This window comes from Felis catus, chromosome E3, assembly GCF_018350175.1.
Source record: "Felis catus isolate Fca126 chromosome E3, F.catus_Fca126_mat1.0, whole genome shotgun sequence".
Classification (NCBI taxonomy): domain Eukaryota; kingdom Metazoa; phylum Chordata; class Mammalia; order Carnivora; family Felidae; genus Felis; species Felis catus.
In genome coordinates, this window is record NC_058383.1 from 18,771,215 (window position 1) to 18,794,947 (window position 23,733).

The 23,733-nt window shown below is 57.6% G+C and overlaps 2 protein-coding genes across 3 annotated transcripts in view; one reads left to right on the forward strand and one right to left on the reverse strand.

Moving 5' to 3' along the window:
* The window catches only part of ATP2A1 (ATPase sarcoplasmic/endoplasmic reticulum Ca2+ transporting 1), a 15,607-nt gene extending 5,468 nt beyond the window's left edge, over positions 1-10,139 (forward strand). The window contains exons 6-23 of one of the 2 annotated variants that reach the window (XM_003998733.6): positions 4-84; positions 939-1,024; positions 1,180-1,477; positions 1,672-1,838; positions 3,532-3,620; positions 3,889-3,991; positions 4,192-4,323; positions 5,892-6,014; positions 6,143-6,361; positions 7,066-7,401; positions 7,606-7,826; positions 7,934-8,136; positions 8,283-8,368; positions 8,461-8,594; positions 8,713-8,830; positions 9,019-9,136; positions 9,375-9,419; positions 9,832-10,139. In XM_003998733.6, the coding sequence (XP_003998782.1) occupies positions 4-84; positions 939-1,024; positions 1,180-1,477; positions 1,672-1,838; positions 3,532-3,620; positions 3,889-3,991; positions 4,192-4,323; positions 5,892-6,014; positions 6,143-6,361; positions 7,066-7,401; positions 7,606-7,826; positions 7,934-8,136; positions 8,283-8,368; positions 8,461-8,594; positions 8,713-8,830; positions 9,019-9,136; positions 9,375-9,379 (2,519 nt within the window). In that variant the 3' untranslated portion in view covers positions 9,380-9,419; positions 9,832-10,139. The remainder of the gene's footprint in view (positions 1-3; positions 85-938; positions 1,025-1,179; positions 1,478-1,671; positions 1,839-3,531; positions 3,621-3,888; positions 3,992-4,191; positions 4,324-5,891; positions 6,015-6,142; positions 6,362-7,065; positions 7,402-7,605; positions 7,827-7,933; positions 8,137-8,282; positions 8,369-8,460; positions 8,595-8,712; positions 8,831-9,018; positions 9,137-9,374; positions 9,420-9,831) is intronic. The other variant, XM_003998734.6, reaches the window with a different exon arrangement.
* Positions 10,094-23,733, reverse strand: RABEP2 (rabaptin, RAB GTPase binding effector protein 2). Its single transcript, XM_003998735.6, has 13 exons — positions 22,620-23,733; positions 21,951-22,160; positions 17,613-17,761; positions 15,524-15,634; positions 15,088-15,435; positions 14,741-14,836; positions 14,551-14,649; positions 13,123-13,278; positions 11,867-12,044; positions 11,711-11,722; positions 11,553-11,608; positions 11,174-11,290; positions 10,094-10,742 (listed from the first exon to the last, which is right to left on the reverse strand). Exons 1-13 carry the CDS (start codon positions 22,678-22,680, stop codon positions 10,641-10,643), a joined length of 1,695 nt encoding a protein of 564 aa, XP_003998784.1. The 5' UTR covers positions 22,681-23,733; the 3' UTR covers positions 10,094-10,640.

Here is a 23,733-nt window from a genome sequence, read left to right on the forward strand (position 1 = left end):
CAGTGGGCGACAAAGTGCCTGCAGATATCCGGATCCTGTCCATCAAATCCACCACCCTCCGGGTTGACCAGTCCATCCTGACGGGTCCGGGGGCCTGGGTGGGAGGATGCTTCATGCAGGGGCGGGGGGAGGATTTGATGAGGTGGGGAGCTGAGGGGACACACAGGGAGGAAATTCCGGGTGGATGACAGAGAACACCCAGCAACACGACCCACTCAGAGTGGCTCAGCTTTGTTCACTGTTGCAATCCTGAAACAAGGGGTCATGGGAGAGGGCAGGATGTTTATGCTGATGGTCCACTCTCCAGATGGTCATTGACCCCGTCCTTCCTCATGGGCATTCAGACACCCAGAGAACTCTCCCGTTCCCTCAAAAGCCCCCAAGTGAGGAACCATATATTCTAGGACATGACGGAGGGTCTGGATGGTTAAAACCACAGCTGCTTCTGTTTCTCCACTGGGAGAGGGAGGGTGAAGAGCCAGTGAGCTTTCCCTGTGGGCCAAAGAGGCAAGGATGGGCCGGCCCGGGGCACTCCCTGAGCCCCTGCCCAGTGGGGTGAGGGAGGCACGGTAGGGACGTCTCCTTCCCAAGAACGTGCTCTGTCGTTGACTGTGCACCTTCACATACGTCAGCTGGTTCGACATTCGCCAAGACCCTGTTCCGAAGTCTAGATATATATTGCCTCCATTTTACGGAGGAACAGAGGTTAAGAGATCCCAGTTTATGCAGCTTGTAAGTGGTTAAGCTGGGACTCAGGTCAACTTTTACTCTAAGTGAGATGGATTTCCCATCGCTTTTTCCAGAGTTCAGACTTCCCCCAGAACTGCTGCTCGGTCCTTACCAGGCCCCGTCCTGCCAAGCAGGGCGGGAGTTAGGGGCGGGAAGGATGGGAGAAGGACATGATGTCATCTGAAAACCCCTTGGCTCCTTCTCCACAGGCGAGTCCGTATCTGTCATCAAGCACACAGACCCTGTTCCTGACCCCCGAGCTGTCAACCAGGATAAGAAGAACATGCTTTTCTCGGTGAGCCATGCAGGGCCAGCTGTCGTGTGCTCCAGCCAGAGGCCCTGGTGTGGGAGGGACATGGCGGCATGAGAAGAGATGAGGCCTGCAGTTCGGAGGATGCAGCGTGAGGGTCTCCTCTCGCCTGATTCCTCGCCTCTCATTCGCCCTCTCAGGGTACCAACATCGCAGCTGGCAAGGCCTTAGGCATCGTGGCCACTACTGGTGTGAGCACTGAGATTGGGAAGATCCGTGACCAGATGGCCGCCACGGAACAGGACAAAACCCCTCTGCAGCAGAAGCTGGATGAGTTTGGGGAGCAGCTCTCCAAGGTCATCTCCCTCATCTGTGTGGCCGTCTGGCTCATCAACATCGGCCATTTCAACGATCCCGTCCACGGCGGCTCCTGGTTGCGGGGTGCCATCTACTACTTTAAGATTGCCGTGGCCCTGGCTGTGGCCGCGATCCCAGAAGGTATGGCGAGCTCTCTCTCTCTCCTCCCATCTGCTAATCTAATCTGCAAAGACCCCTTTTCCAAGTAGGGTAACGTTTACAGGTTCCAGGGATCGGGACCTGATTGCCTTGGGAGCTATTATTCAGCCTACCACACAAGGTCTCCCTCTCTCCCCTGTCACTGAGTCCTCACTCCTTCCTCTTCCTCTCCACAGGCCTTCCTGCGGTCATCACCACCTGCCTGGCCTTGGGCACCCGGCGGATGGCAAAGAAAAATGCAATCGTGAGGAGCCTGCCCTCCGTGGAGACTCTGGGCTGCACCTCCGTCATCTGTTCCGACAAGACGGGCACCCTCACCACCAACCAGATGTCTGTCTGCAAGGTCAGGGAAGGGGGGGCAGCTCCCTCTCCGAAGACTGCCTTTGGGATGAAATGAGCCCTTCAAAGATGGGGTTACCCCTTCCTCACTGGCAGCTTCTCATTCTGGCCGGGGAAACAAATGCTCAGAGGGCAGGTAGAGTGTGATCGGCCAGCTGCGAAAAAGGCTGAGAGAGACCCCTCTGCTCACCCCACCTGCTAGAATGGTCCTCCATGGCCACACGAATCTTGAGCAGCATTTCCTAAACCAGGGCTCTTAATCTTTTCTTTCTCTTTTCTCTTCTTTTCTTTTCCTTTCTTTCTTTTTTCTTTATTTACTTTTGAGAAAGAGAGAGAGAGAGAGAGAGCATGAGCAGGGGAGGGGCGGTGGTGGGGGATAGAGAGAGGGAAAGAAAGAGAATCCCAAGCAGGCTCTGCACTGTCAGTGTTCACGAACCACGAGATCATGACCTGAGCCGAAACCAAGAATCTGACGCTTTATCGATTGAGCCACCCAGGCTCCCCGGGCTCTTACTTTTTTCTGTACCTCAGACTCTTTGGCAGTATGGACAACAGTTGAGATGTAGAAAAGAAAATACATAGGATTCTGTTTAAAAAAATGCATCGGGTTACAGGGAAACCGGTGATTGCAATACAGTTACCAAAACATTTTAAAAACAAATTTGTGATTTGGCCACACACAGGCTTTGGAACTAACGCATTAAGTAGCAGGAAGCCGCGATGAGCAGAGATGCTATTGTGAGGGTTCTGCAGCAATGCAGCGTGATAGGAAAGTATCTGTGATCACACTGGTGGCAAAGGCACGGCTGTTGCTAATACTGATGTGGTCCGTTGCCTGCATTCATAATTGGAAGGAAATGCTCAATGTCAGAAAATAAGAGAGGTTTTTTGTTTTTTGTTTTTTGTTTTGCCATCAAAGTTCACAGACCTCTTGGCAGAGGGTTGGGGTCGGGGGTCTCATTCACGGACCCCAGGCAGAGAACCCCGGCTCTAAGCAGAGTTCCGGGGGCTGGCATATCCAGGAAGAATAAATTGTTCTGAGAATCGAGGGCCGTGCGGTCGGGCGAGGACAGCTGTACCCTTAGCTCCTTTGGGGACACCCACATGCTTGCTGGCATTTGAAAGCCTTGGAGAACGCTGACCGTCAAGAGGGTGGATTCCGCTTTCTTTAACCCAGAGTTTTGCAAACTTAACTTGACCACAGAACCGCTTTATCTCGGAACTCGTCTTTAGCCCCATCCTTTCCCCACTGGCTATAGCTCAGAGCAGGCTTGCTCCTCTCTGGGACCTTCCAGAGCCCAGGCTTCAAAGCCAGACCGCAGGCTTCTGCAACTGGGCTCCTGTCCTGTTCCCTAAAAATGAATTGATTGCCCTCATTTGAAAGTCTGGAGATGGCACAGGAAAATAACCTGACTTTCTGGCTCTTCCTGCAAAACTGGAAGATCTGGCCGCAAGCACCTTTTACCGTGCAGGTCGCTTTTTATTAACTGATCTGAAGGAGCCTCCAGTGGTGGCCTGCAGAAACCAATGACTTATTTTGGGGCCACTAACGCTGAACCCGGAGAAGAGTGGCAAGGGAGTACCAGGAGAGGGGAGGCAAGCAGCCAGGAGTCTCCCATTAGTCTGTGAGCATGGGACAGGGCACTGGCCTTCGGGGATGGTGACAGACCTCTGTGCGCCTGCCCTTCTCCCTGTAGATGTTTATTATCGACAAGGTGGACGGAAACATCTGTGTCCTGAATGAGTTCTCCATCACTGGTTCCACTTACGCTCCAGAAGGAGAGGTGTAAGTCCCCCCAAAGCTCTCCCCTTAGCTTCTCGCCACCCCCCAGACACACACCCTCCACTTCTCTCCCTGGGGCCCTGCCTCGAGTTTTGTCCTCCTTCTCGTCTCCTCTTCTGCCCCAACCTTGTTCTCTCTCCCACCTGACCTCCATGTCAGTCGCCGTGTCCCTGACTGTCCCTCGCCGCTTTCCCCACGTTCTCTCTGCATCTCAGTCCCTGTATTTCTCTCCCTGTCTCTTTTCCTTCCTTCCTCCCTGCCCCGCTGCCAGCTTGAAGAATGATAAGCCAGTCCGCTCAGGGCAGTATGATGGGCTGGTGGAGTTGGCCACCATTTGTGCCCTCTGCAATGACTCCTCCTTGGACTTCAACGAGGTAACCTCTCCACGCCAGAGGCAGCCCCTCCACCCCCTTCCCACTGACTCAGGCCTCCTCAGCAGGCCACAGGGGAAGGGCCTGCCTTGTCCCGAGTCCTGTCCTGGCCTGGGTGGAAGGGGGACGGCGGGCGCGAGAGGTGGGAGCGAGGGGCCGGGAGCGCAGGGCACCTACTTGCCCTTCCTCCTCTGTCCTCTCAGGCCAAAGGTGTTTACGAGAAGGTGGGTGAAGCAACAGAGACGGCGCTCACCACCCTGGTGGAGAAGATGAATGTGTTCAGCACAGACGTGAGGAGCCTCTCGAAAGTGGAGCGGGCCAACGCCTGCAACTCAGTGAGTCTGCGCGCTGCCTCCCGTGGGGTCCTCCTTCACCCCAGCTCGCACAGGCCAGGACCCAGGGAACCTCAGGACACAGAGGCCCCCGGTCCGGCCCGGCAGGGCCTTGTGCCCCATGCCGGGACCCCAGTCAGCACAAGCAGACGGCCTCTCCACAGCTTTCCTTGGCCAGGCTGGCTCTGGGTGGAACCTCCTGCCCCTGGACTTTCCACCGCCAACTGCAGCATCCCTGGATGGCACTTCCTCCTGCGTGTCCCTAGGTGGAAGGGACGGAGCTGGGCACACAAAGCACAGGCCCTCCATCGCAGTGCTTCCCCTTGTCCAGATGAACAAACTCCATTCTATGGATTAATATTTACTTAATGTGTATATCAAGTTCCTCTTCTATATTATGTTTTCAGCATCCCTCATTCCTTTTTTTTTAAATGTTTATTTTTGAGAGAGAAAAATTACTTTTGAGAGAAATATTTTTTTTTAATTTTTTTAAACGTTTATTTTTGAGAGACAGAGAGAGAGAGAGAGAGACAGAGAGCATGAGCAGGGGAGGGGCAGAGAGAGAGGGAGACACAGAATCCAAAGCAGGCTCCAGGCTCCGAGCTGTCAGCCCAGAGCCCGACGCAGGGCTCGAACCCACGGACTGTGAGATCATGACCTGAGCCGAAGTCGGACGCCCAACTGAAAGAGCCACCCAGGCACCCCTTGAAAGAAATATTTTTAAAATGTTCATTTATTTTTGCATGTGTGCGCAAGCAGGGGAGGGGCAGAGAGAGAGGGGACAGAGCATCTGAAGTGCGCTCTGCACTGACAGCAGAGAGCCTGACGCAGGGGCTCAAACTCACGACCGGTGAGATCGAACCTGAGCCAAAGTCGGACATTTAACCGACCGAGCCACCCAGGCGCCCCTCACTCATTCTTTTTTCCTGTTTTTTGTATATGTGAAATGCTCATTGCTGCTTTAGTATAAGCATCAGCTCCTCTCTTATTTATTGTTACTGTCATTCCTGGTTTACTCTGAAGTGTCTATGATGCATCTGGTGAAAAAAGGCTCTCACTGATTTCGTGGAGTGCTTATTACAGCGTGCCAGGCTACTGGCTCTGCGTCGTCCGATGACACGTCTCTAGGAGCCCACGTGTAGTCATTTCCATTTGAATTAGTTAAGATTAAATAAAAGTAAAAACCCAGTTCTTCCCCTGCACTAGCCACATTTTCCATGCCCAATAACCGTGCTCAACTGTGCCATGTTGGACGGGTCAGATTACAGAACGTTCCCATCATCACGGAAAGTTCTACCAGATAGTGCCATATTGTGCCCTCCTGTTTCTGCTGGGCTTTAAACTGGATGCTGTAAGAAGGTGGCCCCAGCAGCCTTGGAATTCTCTCTATTTGTGCCGTAGGTACCAGACCGAGACAGCAGTCTGAGACAGGCTGGGATCTGCTCTGACCTCCAGATCCTTTTTGACTGTGTTTTAAGAGGTCTGGGACTCTGCCCTTCAGGCACAACATCATCGTTCTGATTCCACCAGCCTCACGTCTGGCCTCTTCCTGTCTGTCTCCTCTCTCCCAGGTGATCCGCCAGCTGATGAAGAAGGAATTTACCCTGGAGTTCTCCCGAGACCGGAAGTCCATGTCTGTCTATTGCTCCCCGGCCAAATCCCGGGCTGCCGTGGGCAACAAGATGTTTGTCAAGGTCAGAAATCAGAATGTGCCTCCGTCCCCCTCTTCTTCCGAATCCCGAGGCCCTCTCCTATCCCTGCCCCCTGTCACTGTGCCCTGGAAGAAAGACAGTAGTCTCTGAGAGCCATTCTGGTCTCCTAGGGTGCCCCTGAGGGGGTCATCGACCGCTGTAACTACGTGCGAGTTGGCACCACCCGCGTGCCGATTACAGGGCCGGTGAAGGACAAGATCCTGTCCGTGATCAAGGAGTGGGGCACCGGCCGGGATACCCTGCGCTGCCTGGCCCTGGCCACCCGGGACACCCCCCCGAAGCGAGAGGAGATGATCCTGGATGACTCTGCCAGGTTCATGGAGTACGAGGTGAGCAGACGAAGCCTCCCGTCACCCCAGAGTCATCCGCCTCACCCCTGCACCGCCCCGGTCCTTTCCTACTTCGCACGGGCCCTAGAATCACAGGACAGGACCTAGAATCTGAAAGAACCTTAGGAATCCCCTAGTCCGGTACTACTTTGCTTGTGATCATGGACCCGTGTGAAGTGAGGCGTGGCGCTTGCAGCCAGAACAGAGAGCCACTCGGTCACCGGGCATTCTCGGTTCTGCCGATGTGTTTCCAGAGGGAGGTATTCCTGATTCGAGAAGCAGGGCATAGACCTGAATTGTGGCGCAAGCGCGCGCCTTATCTTGCAGTGGACTGGCTCTCTCAATAGCACCAAAGTCCACTCCCTTCGTTTTCCAGACGGGACCCGTTGGCCCAGCAGGTAGCGTGGATTTGCTCAAAGCTGTAGAGTGAGTGGCCCTCCTGAGGGCAGAAGCCACTGTCCTCTCAGCTCGAGTTCTTGCCCTGAAATGCACGCGGTCTGCCAGCGACGACGGGCTTGGTGGCGTCAGGCCTGCAGGCACACGTGTGAACAGGGAGGATCTCTTGCCCCTGGGCTTCTGAGGCCCCCCCTGGGATTTACACACCGGGCCCAGGGTCAGCTTTCTCCCCATTTCCCCCTGAGCTTCCTCCCCGGCTCATTTTCCGAGTCCTTCCCCAACCCCGTCGCTCTCTGCTGTCTCCCCAGACGGACCTGACATTTGTCGGCGTGGTGGGCATGCTGGACCCACCCCGCAAGGAGGTCACGGGCTCTATTCAGCTGTGCCGGGATGCCGGAATCCGAGTCATCATGATCACCGGGGACAACAAGGGCACAGCCATTGCCATCTGCCGACGAATCGGCATCTTTGGGGAGAACGAGGAGGTGGCCGACCGAGCCTACACCGGCCGGGAGTTTGACGACCTGCCCCTGGCGGAACAGCGGGAGGCCTGCCGTCGCGCCTGCTGCTTCGCCCGTGTGGAGCCCTCCCATAAGTCGAAGATCGTGGAGTATCTGCAGTCCTACGATGAGATCACGGCCATGGTGAGGGGACGGCAGGGCTGCGCGGCGGGGCCCACGAGCATGGGCGACGAGCAGTCTGCACAGAGTCCCCTGAGATGATGGTCTCGAGAGCTGGGGGCCCCGGGGGACTAAGCGGGGGCCCTGGCCAGATGCACAGGGGAGGGTCAACCCCGGAGGAGGGGTGTGTGCCAGGCTTCGCGTCCCACCTTCGCTTTCTCCTCTCAGACGGGTGATGGTGTCAACGATGCCCCTGCCCTGAAGAAGGCCGAGATCGGCATCGCCATGGGATCCGGCACCGCCGTGGCCAAGACCGCTTCCGAGATGGTGCTGGCCGACGACAACTTCTCCACCATCGTGGCTGCGGTGGAGGAGGGCCGTGCCATCTACAACAACATGAAGCAGTTCATCCGCTACCTCATCTCCTCCAACGTGGGCGAGGTGGTCTGGTGAGCGGCCAGGGAGGGCACCGCGGAGGAACCCAGGGCCGGGTGGGGGTGGGGGGCGACCCCAGGTCCGGAGGCAGGATGGACGTGTGACCCCCTCCTTCTGGCAGCATCTTCCTGACCGCCGCCTTAGGACTGCCTGAGGCCCTGATCCCTGTGCAGCTGCTGTGGGTGAACTTGGTGACTGACGGGCTCCCGGCCACAGCCCTGGGCTTCAACCCACCAGACCTGGACATCATGGACCGGCCTCCCCGGAGCCCCAAGGAGCCCCTCATCAGTGGCTGGCTCTTCTTCCGCTACATGGCAATCGGGGGTGAGCAGGACGGGACCCCACAATCCTTCCCAACCCTCCGGGACACCTGCTCCCTGATGAAGCCAACCCGAGGGGTCCTCTTCCTCAACCAGCTGTTCATGGCCAGGAGCCCTCCTGACGCCTCCCCTCTCCCGTCTCTATCACAGGCTACGTGGGTGCGGCCACTGTGGGAGCGGCTGCCTGGTGGTTCCTGTATGCAGATGACGGGCCTCATGTCACTTACAGCCAGCTGGTAGGGAGGACAGAGGCGGGAGGAGGGTGAGGACCAAGAGGGTGGCGTGGAGGCTTCTGTGGGATCCCAGCTCCTCAATCCTCCCCCTGCAGACTCACTTCATGAAGTGCAACGAGGAAAACCCCGACTTTGAGGGCCTGGACTGCGAGGTCTTTGAGGCCCCCCAGCCCATGACCATGGCCTTGTCCGTGCTGGTTACCATTGAAATGTGCAACGCTCTCAACAGGTGGGGCCTGCCCACCCACCCCTGCCGCCTCCCACAGGCCACCGCGTCCTCCCTGTCCTCTCTCTGCTCACCACTTTCTTCTGCTCCCCTCTGCCTCCACCCGGCCTCCGCCTCACAGCCTGTCTGAGAACCAGTCCCTTCTGCGGATGCCGCCCTGGGTGAACATCTGGCTGCTGGGCTCCATCTGCCTGTCCATGTCCCTGCACTTCCTCATCCTCTATGTCGATCCTCTGCCGGTGAGCCTCCTCTGCCAGGGACCTTGCTCTGCCCCTCAGGGAGCCTTCGTAGGCTGGGGCACTGACAGAGGAGGGCGTCAGGTCTGGGTGGTTCCTCCCGGGGCTCTGGGCTGTCCCCTCCCTCCCGAGGGCAGCGCTGGTCCGCTGGTCCTCACCACCCCCGCCTGCCCCTCCCCCGCCCCCTCCAGATGATCTTCAAGCTCCGGGCCCTGGACTGCACCCAGTGGCTCATGGTCCTCAAGATCTCATTTCCAGTCATCCTGCTCGATGAGCTCCTCAAGTTCATTGCTCGGAACTACCTAGAGGGTAAGCCACGCCCCCCGCCTCGGCACCCTGTTCGCCCCTGGCCCCACACGGCCCCTCCCTCTGCGCCGCAAAGGCGCCTGCCCCCCCCCCCCACCCTTCTCAGCTGGGTGCTCTGGCCCCTTCCCCGGGCCCCCACTCCCCTCCACCTGTGCAGGCACCCGCAGCCCCCTTAGCCCTCTTGGCCCTCCGCGCCCGCCCCCGCCCTCCGTAACCGTCTCTCTGTCCTCTCTGGCCATAGGATAACCCGTTTCCCCCTCCTCCATCTCTTTGAACCGTGTCACAGGTATCGCCCCCCTCTCGCCCTCGCCCCTAGCTGCTATGCCCCCCGCGCGTCCCCCTCTCCCCCTCGGTGGCGCCTGAGGTCACTTGCGCTCGCTGCTCCACCTGGAGCCCCTGCTGCCACTGCCGCTGCCATGCTTCCGGGGCCGGGCGGGCTGCTGCCCTCACTGTGAGGTCGGCGGCGCCCCGCCTCGGGCAGCACGGTGCGTGCTGGGCTGCGCTGCGCTGCGCTGGGCGCTGAGCTGTCTGCCCGGGCTACAGTGCTGGGGAGGAGTGGGCTCTGGGACACAGGTGAGTCCAGGGGGCTGGGGAGACCCTCCAGGTGAGTGTGCCAGGGGCCGGGGGACACAGAGCCCGGGAGGGACTTTTCCCCTCCTCTCCCACCCCCTGCCTCATCCTTCCCTTTCTCCTTCCAGATCCAGAAGATGAAAGAAGGAAGTAATCAGTCCTTTTTGCCCCTTCTTCCCCGCCCTGATAGTGACGCATCTTCAGGCAGAGCTGTGGCACAGACTCCCACGTGCCCTCCCCGTCCCCCCACCCCCAACGTTTTTCTGTTTATAAACACCATGGTCCCTTTCACTTTTCCAACCCCCTCAACACCCCACCTTCCCTCCCTCCCGCTCTTGGAAAACCTCCCCTCCCCAACCCCACGGGGCTTGCAGGGACAAGGCGACGGACTGAGCTGAGCTGCTTATTTATTGAAAATAAATGACAGAAAAGTCTGGCCTTGCCTCTGTGCACATCTTGGGGCCTGGGTTGGGCCCCTGGGGACAAGCATCTTAGTGTCATGCGGTCCAGAGAGCAGCTGCCCGTCCCGGGGTGCACGGGTGGAGGGACCCGCGGCCACGCGCCAGAGGCCCCCAGCTGCCGCTCACAGCTCGGCTGTGCGTCGGGGAAGCCATGTGGCTATTACTCTGGCTCAGGAGACAGCGGCAGGAGGACCAGGACCCGGGAGGCAGCATGGCAGCCAGGAGGCCGCAGGGCTAAGCCTGCACCTTTGGTTCCCGGAGGGGGCTGGGACTCCCACCCAGGTGTCATCCTTGGGGGCAGGAGGCCAGCCACCCCTGGGAGGAGGCGCTAGAGAGACAGGGAAGCGGCGGCCCCGGCACCTCAAGCCTAGGCTTGGAGAGGATGAAGACACTATCCCGAGACCCCCAAAGCCCAGGCCTCTTGGTTCAGGAGCGGGGAAAGGCAGTCTCCCCCGGGGTGGGTGGGTGCTAGCCCCTCAGGTGTCCTTGATGTCCCTGATGTCCCTGAGGGGCGCCTCATCCACGATGCTGCGCACTTGCTCCAGACTCTCAGCCTGGCGGATCCGTTCTAGGCGCACCTGTGGGGTCCGGCGAGGCAGGAGAAGGGTGCTTGGCGGGGAAACGTAGCCCCCGCCCCACCTGCCAGCCCTCCAAGGGACGAGGGCCCGGGACCAGTATACCCAGGCGCCCCATCTTCCCAACCCACAGTGAAAGTGGGTCCAAGGGAAGAAATGGGTCCTGACAGAGCGGCCTGATGCAGCGCGGGCTGGGCAGGTGGGGCTGACACAATATGCCACACGTGGCATGCCAGGCTCTGGGCCAAGGACTCCACGTGTCCAAAGACAGACGCGCACGGCCTTCAATTTCTTTTGAGCAATAACTCAGAGGAGAGGAGGACGCCGGCCTCAGGAAGAGGAAGGGAACTCCCCTAATTGGAAGGCTGTCCTCGCAGGATCTAGAACAAGCCACCTGGATCATGCCAGCCTGATGGGAAGGGGACACACTGTACCTGCAGGGCCTGGGACAGTCGTACAAAATCCCTCTGCACCTGTTCACTGGTCTCCAGCTCAGCCTGCAGCCGCAGCACCTTGGCCCTCTGTTCTGAGAGGAGGTCTGTGAGCTGGGCCTGGGGGGACAGGACGCAGAGCTGGGGCTGGCACCAGATAGGACGGCGTGCGGCCAAGGAAACAAGATGTCTGGACAGGGGTGCCCCTTCCACACCGTCCCTGACCCTGACCTCTTCTGTGAGGCCGGAGCCCGGTGGCTACCTCGGGGCCTTCCTGCCACCCGGCCTAAAGGCGACAGAAAGGGCGGGAGAGGCCGGTGGGGGTCTCCGCGCTGCCGCCCCTCCCGCCGTCATGGAGTCTGGCTCCGGAGTCCAGCCTCACCTTGCTCTGTTCCTGCTGGATCCGCTCCATCTCCGTCCTCAGGCTGCACAGGGAGGCTGGGAAGTCAGGCAGGGGCCGGACGTCAGACCCGCACCCGCCCTGCCCTGCCCGCAACCCCCCCCCCCCCCCCGCCCGGCCAGGCTCCAGCCCATACTCACCCTCCATCACCTCTGCGTGGAAAGGAAAAAAGAGAGGTCAAGGCTTGTTCTTACGCGGTCTCCTCTCTCTCCCCAACTGGTGCCCGGGTGCTCCCCTGTGGGGAGGTCAGCCTCCCTGGGGGCGAGGCCGGGGCGGCTCCCCTCCTCCGCCCTCACCTGTCTCCTCCCGCTGCACCCTCAGCTGCCCCTCCAGGCTGGCCCTGGCCGCAGTCTCCTCCTCCAGCGCCTCCCGGAGCGTCACAATCTCAATCCGGAGGCGCTCAGCCTCGTGCTCCCGGGCCTGCTGCTGGGCCCGCGCCTCCTGCCTCGTGTGGTGCACCAGCTGCTGCAGCTCCTGCAAGGGAGGCCGGTCACCTACCCGGCGGCCAGAGGCCATAGGGGCCAGCAGCCCGACGGGGACGGGGCGGGGAAGGGGACAAAGGAACGGAGGGAGGGAACTGAAAAGGGGAAAGGACCCCTGTGGCCGCTCCCAAGGAGAGTGAACAGACAGAGCCGGCAGTGAACACGTTACAGCGGCCACACCGCCAGGGCTGGAGGGACCCGCCGGCGCGGCGCTGAGGGCAGAAAGTTCCCGAAAATTGCCTAGAGCGGGACACCGTTTTGTAATGCTCAGAAAACAAAAGTTAGCACTGCGCTATTTGGACAGACGCGCATGTAGAACAACAAAAATGATACCAAAAGAGAGCAAGAGAACGACAGGGGATCCACCAGGACCTCAGAGACACTGAGAGTCCCCCACAGTCCCATGGGGACACCCAGTTGTAGGATTACCCTTAGTTCAATCAAAGGTCAGGACGGCAGAAACAGAACCCAGGGGTTTACGGGGGCGCACGGAAGGAGATAGAGGCCGTAGCTCTCAGGGTGGGCAAGGGTTCCGGGTGACCTTCAGGTTCCTAATGAACTCGGTCCACAGAGCCACGCACAGGTCAACGAAGACAGCTTGGTAATAAACCAAGATGACGATGAATTCAGTTTTGTGGCTCTCGCTTCAAAATAACAAACCAGGGGCGCCTGGGTGGCTCAGCCGGTTAAGCGTCCGACTTCAGCTCAGGTCGTGATCTCACGGTCCGTGAGTTCGAGCCCCACATCGGGCTCTGTGCTGACAGCTCGGAGCCTGGAGCCTGCTTCAGGTTCTGTGTCTCCCTCTCTCTCTGCCCTCCCCCACTCTCTCTCTCTCTCTCTCTCTCTCTCTCTCTCAAAAATAAATAAACATTAAAAAATTTAAAAAAAAAAACAAAAAAAACAACAACAGTCAAATCACTGCCTCCTTCACGTCAAGCGCTCTGCAAACTCATCTTCTCTTTACACCGAGGCTGGGAAGGGGGGATGGTCCCAGGCCAATGCTCTGCTATGCGTGGAGGATAAGGGCCAGCAGGGGGCCCCCGGGCTGTCAGCACCCACACTCCCCTTACCGGCACTAAGCTGGGCAGTGACTCCTCGTGACCCTCATCCTGCTCCAGGCCCCGGGGGGCTGAAGACAGCGGCTGCTCGGCCCGGAGTCCTTGGTTTTCCTCAGTCAGCCGCTTTACCTCGTGGCTCAGGCACTTGTGTGATGTGGCCAGCTCTGCCTGGGGATGCATAGTCAGTAGGAGGGGATGAGGGGGACAGGGTGTCACCAGAGCCCCGTGAGGCCAAACCCTGACCCCTCCTCCTGACACCCTCCGCCGCTGAGAAAGGAAGAAGCACCCTTTATTAAGTGCCTTTGACCCCCAAGCTTCTTATACACTCTTCTTTTAATTTTTTATTTTGAGAGAGCGTGAATGGGAAGGGGCAGAGAGAGACAGAGAGACAGGCAGACAGAATCCCAAGCAGGCTCCGCGCCATCAGCACAGAGCCCGATGTGGGGCTCGAACTCACAAACCGTGAGATCATGGCCAGAGCCGAAATCAGGAGTCAGATGCTCAACCGACCGAGCCACCCAGGCATCCCCTTTATACACCTGCCTCGGTGGCTTGGAGGTCACAAGTGGAGGGCCACCTCGAGTGTTTTATTTGGTCCGTACTTTTTTTTGGTTGTTTTTAAGCTTCAATTAGGTGCCAACTTTAGGGGCGCCTGGGTGGCTCAGTCGGTTAAGCGTCTGACTTCAGCTCGGGTCATGATCTTGCGGCTCATGGGTTCGAGCCCCCTGTCAAGCTCTGTGCTGACAACTTGGAGCCTGGAGCCTGCTTCGGATTCTGTGTCTCCCTGTATCTCTGCCCTTCCCCCACGTGCGCATGCACACGCGCGCGCTCTCTCTCTCAAAAATAAACGTTAACAAAATTTTTTTTAATTAGTTGTCAACTTTAAAAGTCAGGAGACAGCACGCAAATACCCAGGCTTCTGGCTTCTCTGGACAAATCAGAAAACCTGGCAGCATCGAGCCCGCATTTCCATGTGGCTCCGGTCACAGAGCCGAGGGGCAGCGGTGCCCTTTGCGGTCCTCTCGGCTCGGCCACAGCGCGCCTTCCTGTCTACACCTGGCCCGGAGAATCACGTACGTTTCCCGGCTGGACTCGGGGAGTATCCAGTTCTGCAAACCTTGCTTTTAAGCTGCACGACTGTGCACGCCAGGTCCCACCATCTCGATTTCAAGGAGCCGAGGCAGAGGCTCCAAGCTTGTGGGGTCAGCTCAGGATCACTGAGCTGGTGCGTGGGGGGCCCCGTGCGAACGCAGAACCCTTGCTCTGACCGCAGTGCCCGGTGCCCTGGAAACCCTTCGTGCGCCTGACCGACACCAACTCCAGGGCACAGCCTGAGCCGCCGGGGGGCGGGGCAGGACAGGTGTCTTGACCTTTCCACGTGCCCCTCTCGGCCAATCCCCGTCACACTCCTCTCCCTCGTGCCCGGCCCCCAGCCCTCACCATCTGCAGCTGAACCCGCTCCTGGGCCTGGCTCACGGTCCCCTGCAGGGTCCGCAGCAGCTGCTCTGAGTTCTGGACCTGGGCCAGGAGCACTTGCATCTGTGGGTGGAAGGAGGTGAGGGTGAGGTCGGGGCCAGGAGGCAGGCCGCCGCCGGGGGCCCTGCTGGGGCTGCGGCAGAGCGGGACCCACCTGCTTGGCACAGTCCTCGTTGCTCCGTCTCAGACCCTCCTGCAGCTCGTCCCGCTCTCGGCTGATGCTCTCCAGGTCCTTCTGCAGCTGCCGGCCCTGCCACGGATGCCGGCCTCGGTCTCAGCCTCCGAGCGGAGGCCTGCCCTCCTCACCATGCCCCTCGGGCCTGCCTTCTACATCTCGGTGGGGTGGGGTGGGGGGGCATCTCTCAACCGGCCACCCTGCCTCTGTTGCCTGAGCCCCAGTTCGAGCTTCAGGGGTGGACACAGGGGGTGCCCGGGGAGCATCCGGGGAAGGGGGAGGTGGATGCGAGCGCGTGGGCAGCCCACTCCGCCCCCTCCACTCACCTCCATTTGCAGCTGCTCCCACTGGTTGTCCGGGACGAGCTGGTAACCAGGAGGGGGCAGGTAGATGCCCTCGGGGACCAGGGTGCCCGTGGACACCAGAGAGGCGGTCTCTTCCTGCTCGGGGCTCAGGCCCTGGCGGCTGCGGGGCAGGGACGTGCTGCCGGCCCCGCCACCGAGGGAGAAGGAAGAGATGGAAGCGCTATCGTCACAGTTGTGGGCGAAGGCTTCGGCCGCCGCACCCCCGTCTCCACTCAGCTCCTCGAGAGGCTCCAGCGGGGGCGATGGGTCCCGGGACAGGGGCAGCAACTCCGTGGAGCCGTGTAAGGAAGGGGGAGGCCGGGGCCGTCTCTAGGGGAAGGGGCAGGGAAGAGGCTGGGGGGCCGGGGTCCTGCGGCGCCCCCTCTTCCCACAGCAACCCCCCCGGCCGCCCCCTCACCTGGATCTCTTGAATGAGCTCCTCTGCCCTGAGCAGTTTCGCCTTCAGCTCCTCAATCTCCTGCTCCATGGGCAGCACGATCTCCCGAAGCTTCTCCGAGTCCTCGTGGGCCTGGAGGAAGGGAGGTTGGGCAGCAGCCGTCCCCCTCCCGACTACTGGACCCCTAGGGTCTGTTCTGAGCCTTCTCTCCAAGCACGTCAGCCCTTCTAATCCTCCCAAGAGGGTGCCGGGCCTCCCCATTTTAAAGATAAAAACACAGAGGCTACGGGAGCTTATGCGACTTGCCCAGGTCACACGGCAGGTAAAGAAGCCAAAGTCGCGACTATCTTCCTGGTACCAACTCGCTCATTCTTTCCTTCCCCGACATCCATTTCCAGTTGTTTCTTTTATCACAGAAGCTTGCATTTATAGTTGGGCGCGTGCCCTAAATCCTACAACACCATCCACATTTCTCACCTTCCCTGTAACTAAGCATGGCCACTCGACCAAGTTCCAGCAAAGGAGATATAAACGCAAACTTCCAGGGCAACTCCTTAAAGGGAGAGGGTGGGCTTTTCTTTACTCCTCCCCCTCCTCCTCGACGGTTAGAATGTGGACATAATGGCTGGCACTCCAGCAGTCATCTTGGGCCATGAGGCAATAAGCTACCTACGGCAAGACAGTAACCTAAAAGGAACTTGGGCTCCTAGTGACTTGTTGACCTGGCATCAGTCCTGGAATGTCTACCTGTGGACTGTAAGGAAAATAAATTTCCATCTTATTTAAGCCACTGTTGGTTTGGGTTTTCAAATTTCATCCTAACTAGTACGTCCTTTAGTCCCATCACCCCCGCATTGCTAGCAATTTCTTTTTGGTCTGCTTTCAGGTTTGGGATCCTGCTGAACCTGCACAGCCAATGCAATGGTCTCTGGCCATCCCTGAATGTCACACAGGCTCCTCTATCCAAGTACAGCCAAATCTGAACCACTCATGACAACGTTTCTCCTCCTCTGGGCGTTAGGTCACCTACCCAGCTGTCCAAGACTGAAATCTGCCGGTTACCCACCCTCTTCCAATCCATGCCATTTCTACCTCTTGAATCACTCAAAATCCTGTCTCAAGCAAGCTCAGCTTAACCCTCCAAATCCCTTGCGGGAACAGTTGCCACAGGCAGGGGAGGCCCGCGTGGCCCAAACTTAAAACACTTGGGTCCCATCTGAAGCCCGGGAGTATATGCTGTGCGGATGCCATGCGTTGGGTGGAGGAAGGCAGGATGCAGGAGGCGGGCCGGGGCTGAACTGCCATGTCTCTAGGCCCCCCGTGCTTCTGCTCGCCGCACCAGGCCTCCACCCTGCAGAGCCCTCTCCCTCACCGCCCTGTGTAACTGCTCCTTAGCAACACTCGAGCGCGAGCAGCAGCCTCTGCCCGCAAGCCGTGCGTCACAAGCCTCCTTTCTTGGACTCCTATTTTGATCTTTGTCTTTCTACCCAGGCCGGTTACTACACTTCCCGAGCCTCAGTTTCCTCGTGCATGAAATGAGGGAACGATGTGAATTTGCTTTGAAAGATCAGCAAATCAGCTCCCACCCCCTGTTAATGACACCAGTAGTAATGGGGGGGGGGGCGATGCGCCATAGAGATTAAGAACAAAAAACCAGACCGCCTAGACAAACATTTTAGAACCAGACTGCCTAGGTTTTGAAATTCCCACTCTGCTTTGTTTATGCGCACAACCTGGGGAGACCCACTGAACTCCTTCAAACCCCACCTTACTCATCTGTGAAATGGGTCTAACGGACCGCTCTTCCAGGGGAAAGACGGGGTCTGGCCCGCAGTTATCACAGTGCCCTGTGTATGAAAGCTGTCCTGAAGTGTCAGCTCCCTTCCGCCTACACGATCTCCTTCATTTTGGAAGTAAACAAACCTGGCCAGCCCTCCTGAAAGTGGCAGGGCCAGGACCTTGCCAAGTATGGAGCCAGTACCTGCCACACCCAGAATTATGACTGGGTGCCCTGCTCCCAATGATCTGCCTGACAATCCCTTTGCCCCGTGGTCACCTTGACTGCCTCAACATCTTTCCATATCCTGGGGCCGGGGGAGGTCACCCCAACCTTTTCCATCTGCTTCTCCAAGGAGTCCAGAGGGTGAGCCCGGGACAGCAGCTGCTTCAGGCGCCCCAGCTCCCGCTCCTTCTCCTCACAGTCCTGCTGCTGCTGCTGCTTCAGAGAAGTGATCTGGGCTTCATAGCTGCTGATGGAGTCTGGAGGGGCAGGAAGGGCAGCGGAGAGGGACGGTCAGCGCGCTGGCCCTCCCTGGGGGTGAGGAGGGGGTGCTCTATCACCGCCGCTCGCTGCGAGGCAATTCACCGGAGCGATGGAGACCGTGGGCTCTGTGGACAGACGGCCCCGGGTCATGAGCCTCTGCGCCGGGGTCCTCTGCCGCAAAATGGGGACACTACAAATACCCTGCTGGGTTATCAAATGAAATGACACCTGGAAGGTGTTCAGCCCTCCTCCCGGTGCGTAACAAATGCTGAAGACACGATATCTACTCCTGTTAATATGTACCAATAACGATCAACCTCCAACGACAGTAGTACGTTCTTACTCTGGACCAGACTCCGCGTGGGGCTCTGGAACTAGAGAAACGAATCGATCACAAACCCGGACGCCAGAAGCCCACGTTCCGACGGGGAAGGAAGCTGCGGAAATAGTGACAAAGCAGCGGGAGAACGTCCCCAAGAGGACCACTCCGGGGTTTGTGGATCCTAGAGCACGGAGCTCTTCACTCCGCCTGCCTGGCCACGAGAGGACACCAGCAGGTGGCGGAAAGAAGGACACATTAGCACAGCACCGGTGCAAGCAGAGGCTCAGAGGTGGGAAAGTAGATGGTGTATCGGGGGCACGGTGGGCATGTCGCAAGAGCTGGGGTGAAGGCCCCCGCAGAGACGTGCTGGAAAGCGGGGACAGGGTGGCAGGGGATGGCTCTTGAGACCGTGCCCGCCCTACCAAGCAAGGGGTTCGGATTTATCCTACAGGTCAGTGGGAGGTAGAGGTGATGGTGGGTGGAACGGGGCCACTTTTTAATTTTTTTTTTTTTTAAGCGTTTTTTAAAAAGGCTTTTTAAAAACCTTTTATGTGAGGGGCGCCTGGGTGGCTCTGTCAGTTAAGCGTCCGACTTCGGCTCAGGCCATGATCTCACAGTTCGTGAGTTCGGGCCCCGCGTCGGGCTCTGTGCTGACAGCACGGAGCCTGCTTGGGATTCTCTCTCTCTGCCCCTCTCCGACAAAAAAAATAAACTTAAAAAAAAAAAAAGTACTTAACTCAGAGCCTGGCCCATAGTAAGTGCTCAATAAACGTTAACTAGGATGATGATCGCGACCGTGACAACTACAGGTGTGCCCCACTTTTCAAAAGTTCCCATTACACCACTTTGTTTTTACAATAATCCTACATTACTACCTGCTTTTACCAGGAGAAATCAAAGATTTTCACTTTTACAAAAAATAAATCAACAAAGAAAACAGACAAAAAGTGAAAACAGCGTGTAGTGTTTGTTTTACAGGGATCCGTGACGGAGGCAGCACGTATCCGGAGCAGCAAGAGTGGCCCCAGCAAGCTCCCAGGGCACTACACTCAGCCTCTGGGGGCATCAAAGCTTCGAACTGCGTCTATGGTCATCCGTGCTTTTATCTCCATTTATTTTGTGCATTCATCAGCCAAACGTCTCCTACAGTATCAGAAAAGCCTAAGAGGGGCTATTTTTGGGGTCTGGGACCACTCGAACAATTTTCCACGTCAATTAATGGTAATTGTTTCTTCACTTTACATGCTATTTTGGCTTAGAAAATTTTCATTGCAATGTTCTACTTTTTCATAGTGGGGGAAACCTGTATTACCATGTTTAGGACACACTTGGTTTCTCTTATACAGACAGGAAATTTTATTTTTTATTTTTTATTGTTTTTAATGTTTATTTATATTTGGGGGAGAGAGAGAGAGAGAGAGAGAGAGAGAGAGAGAGAGAGAGAGAGAGCATGAGTTGGGGAGGGGCAGAGAGAGAAAGGGAGACACAGAATCGGAAGCAGGCTCCAGGCTCTGAGCTGTCAGCACAGAGCCCGACGCAGGGCTGGAACTCACAAACCGCGAGATTACGACCTGAGCCAAAGTTGGACACCCAACTGACTGAGCCACCCAGGCACCCCTCTTTTATTTTTTGCTTACTTATTTTTTTTAAACGTATTTATTTTTTTATTTTAGTAATCCTATACCCAACGTGGGGTTCAAACAACCCTGAGACCAAGAGTCACATGTTCTAGGGCACCTGGAGGACTCAGGTGGTTAAGCGTCTGATTCTTGGTATGGGCTCAGGTCATGAGCTCACAGTTCCTGCAATCAGATCGGGCCCTGCACGGGGCTCTGTGCTGAAAGCACGGAGCCTGCTTGGGATTCTCTGTCTCCTTCCCTCTCTGCCCCTCCCCAACTCGCTCTCTCTCTCTCTCCCAAAAGAAATAAATGAACTTCAAAAAAAAAAAAAAAAAAAGTCACATGTTCTACCAACTGAGTCAACCAGGTACCATGGAAGTTTCTTTTATTATTTTTTAAAAAATTTTTTGATGTTTACATTTCGAGAGAGAGAGCACAAAAAAAGGGGGACACAAAATCTGAAACAGGCTCCAGGCTCTGAGCTGTCAGCAGAGAGCCTGACATGGGGCTCAAACTCACGAACCATGCACGAGATCATGACCTGAGCTCAAGTCGGACGCTTAACCAACTGAGCCACCCAGGCACCCATCCAGGGATCATGGAAGTTTCTTTTAAAATAAACGTACGCATGGCGCCTGGGTGGCTCAATCAGTTAAGCATCTGACTCCTGATTTCGGCTCAGGTCATGATCTCATGTTTCGTGAATTCACGACCCGTTGCTGTCAGTGTAGAGCCTGCTTGCGATCCTCTCTCTCCCTCTCTTTCTCTCTGTCCTTCCCCTGCTCTGGCTCCCTCTCTCTCTCAAAAAAAATAAGCAAACTTAAATAAATGTATGCAAGTTTTTACAAAACGGTCTATCTAAAGCACGAATACTAAGTAGATGACAGAGTAGTTTGTATGAGACAGCCATGGCACACAGGTGCTATGTGGACGCCTGAAATGCAGGGAATACCGCCCCAGAGAAGTCTGGAGCCAGGAGTGGTTGTTAGAAAAGGAAGTGACTGGGGCGCCTGGGTGGCGCAGTCGGTTGGGCGTCCGACTTCGGCCAGGTCACGATCTCACGGTCCGTGAGTTCGAGCCCCGCGTCAGGCTCTGGGCTGATGGCTCAGAGCCTGGAGCCTGCTTCCGATTCTGTGTCTCCCTCTCTCTCTGCCCCTCCCCCGTTCATGCTCTGTCTCTCTCTGTCCCAAAAATAAACAAATAAATAAACATTGAAAAAAAAAAAAGAAAATGTAGGCATTCCCATGACATTTCTTTAAAAAAAAAAAAAAAGAAAAGGAAGTGACTAGGTGAGATGGGAATTTTAGGAAGTTTACTCTGGAAGTCAATGTCAAGGCCAGACTATAGAGTCAGACCTGTGAGAAGGCCGGGGCACCATCCAGGGGAGCTGTCAAGAGCTTCACTCCAGCAGGGGCCACAGAAGCAGAGGGGTGGGACAGGGCTGGAGGCTATTTCAGAGACTCTGGACTCAGACTAGAGGAGAAGGGGGAAATAAGAACAGAGGCTGGCAGGGGTGCACCTGGGTGGCTCAGCCGGGTAAGCATCCAACTCCCGCTCGGGTCATGATCTCGCGGTCCGTGAGTTCGAGCCCTGCGTGCCGCTCTGTGCTGACAGCTCAGAGCCTGGAGCCTGCTTTGGATTCTGTGTGCCCCCCTCTCTCTGCCCCTCCCCCACTCATGCTCTGTCTCACTCTCTCAAAAATAAATAAATGTTAAACAAAAATTAAAAAAAAAAGAAAAAGAACAGAGGCTGGAAGATCTGGGGCCCGGTGAGCTGGTGCATCTCAAGTACAGAGAATGGGAGGGAGGGAGGGAAGTCTGAACATGTGTGAGACAGTGCAAATGTAGCGGTGCTTGAGGAAGGAAGGAAACCGGAGGGTTAGACTCACAGAGACTGGGCCCAGAGAGGAGTCTGAAGCCCAGGGGCTTACACGAGGCCGGTTCCAGGAACTGAAAAGTTGCTCATCTTCAGGGTTGACCAGTCATCGGTGAGGGACAAGAAATGACACCAGGCAAGGGTGCAGGCAGAGACTCGGAGCTAAACTTAGTGAAGTCACAGAACTGCTTCTAGCACAGGCAGGACCTCTATCCAAATCAGAAAGGGGCACCCCTTCCTCTGGGCCTTTAGGCCTGTCCTGTGCTCGGCAGCCGTGCTAACCTACCCCACAGCTTATCTACCCCTTTCTTGTCATGCATTTCCCTCTTAGGGGGCCGCCAAGGAGTCTGGGAAGAGTCCCTGCCTCACCTTTCAGGATGGCCTGCAGAGAAGCCACCTCCTCTTGGCACTGCCGCTGCACTGCAGCCACAGCCTCCGCCTTCGTGCTCTCGCTCACCTCCGCCACAGCCTTCATGGTCTCCATTTCCGCCAGGGCGCCTGCCAGCTCCGCCCGAAGCCGGCCAAGCTCCTCTGACTCGGCCTCAACCTTCGCGCCCTCCTGGGAATGGGGGTCCGGCGCTGTGGAGGACAGGGGTCAACTTCTTTTCCCATCACTCCCACGTTCCCCATACCCCAGACTAGGAAATCTGCAAGTCCTGCCACCTAGTCCCGGGGCCGCGATCCTCGCACCTTCGCCTGGCCACGCCCCGCTCCCGACCCCGCCTCTTCCTCCGCCTCCTTCTCACCTCGTCGTGCCACGTGCTGCTTGGAGCCCCGCCCACTCCCTTTTTTCCAGGCTAGACCCCTCCCTTCCAATGGCCCCGCCCCTCCCCTCCCCGAGCCCCACCTTTCACCTGCCACTGCCCCGCCACACCACGCCCCCTCCTCCGGTGGCCGCAGGCCCCGCCCCCTCTCTCCCGGCGGCGTGGCCCCGCCCCTTTCTCCAGGCTCCCCTCACCACCCCCGTCCCCCGGCTCCGAGCTCGGCCCCGCCTCCGATTCCGTCGCCCCTCGCGTGCATGGACGCGCCCTCACGTACCGGCCCCCTGCTGCCGTCGCCGGCCATCCTCGCCCGCGACCGCCGGCGCAGCTGCCGCCATCGCCTCCGCGCAAACGGCGGGTTCCAGCACTCCCTGGTGACGGCGCTCACCCCTTCCGGGTCCCCTCGGCTGTTTCCGGATCCGCTCGGCTGTTTCCGGATCGGCCCCGGGCTCCAGGCCCAGGCCGCCGCTGGAGGTTGATTGCCGAGCCTGGGCCGAAGATTTCCGAGCCGGAGCCCGGCCGCGGCCCCAGGCCCCGCCCCTCCCCGCCTTCTTTCCTGGGCAGCGATGTTCGAGAAGGGCGCTTGTCCTTCAAACCCCGAAGTTCTTTCATCAAAGGTCTTCTGGCTTTTCCGCGTGACCTTGGGAACTCTGCTCAAGTTACACCTCCTCGGAGACGCCTGCCGGCCTCAGCCTAAAGAAGGCGAAGCTCTCGCGGTGTCTCCCGAGTCCCGCAGCCAGCCCCTAGATGGGCCCCTGGTCCCCTGCTGCCGATGCCTGGCTTACGTTACAGCGAATTGTAATGTACCCCTGCCTGTACCTCCGCGGCAGGGCTGGGTCAGCTTAACTTTTCTGGGCGCCGGGGTCCCCTTATCCGTTGGAGAAGTCAGAACCTTCCACGTCCCCACCCCCACCTTGATACTCAACCATTAATCCCCCTTCTAATCCTCCTTCCCCCTGCCTGTGCCTCGCAAATCCCTCTCCTCCCTGGGCCACTGGCCTAAATCAAGGTCTCTTTATCTATGAACTTGGCCACCGGCGACCTGACATCTTCCCTTAGACGGTGACGGGTGACCGGCAGCTCAAACAAGTGCAGTATCCTGATTCCCGTTCTCCCAAACCCGTTTCTCCCGCTGTGGAGTACATTCCAGGAGCCTCCAAGTCCTGGAAGCTCTACCTCCAAAGGACAATATTCCAGAAGGTCTCCCTTTTTCTTCAGCCCCACCACCTATCTCCGGAACTTCCGCAATGCCTCCTAACTGTTCCCCTGTGTCGCCTTTTGGCTCCTTCAGTTAATTCTCAAAGCAATTAGAGTGATCTTTGCAAAACCGATATGTCATCCCTGTTTAAAATCTTCTAGAAAATTATGATGTGAAAATGGGCAAAGGACAG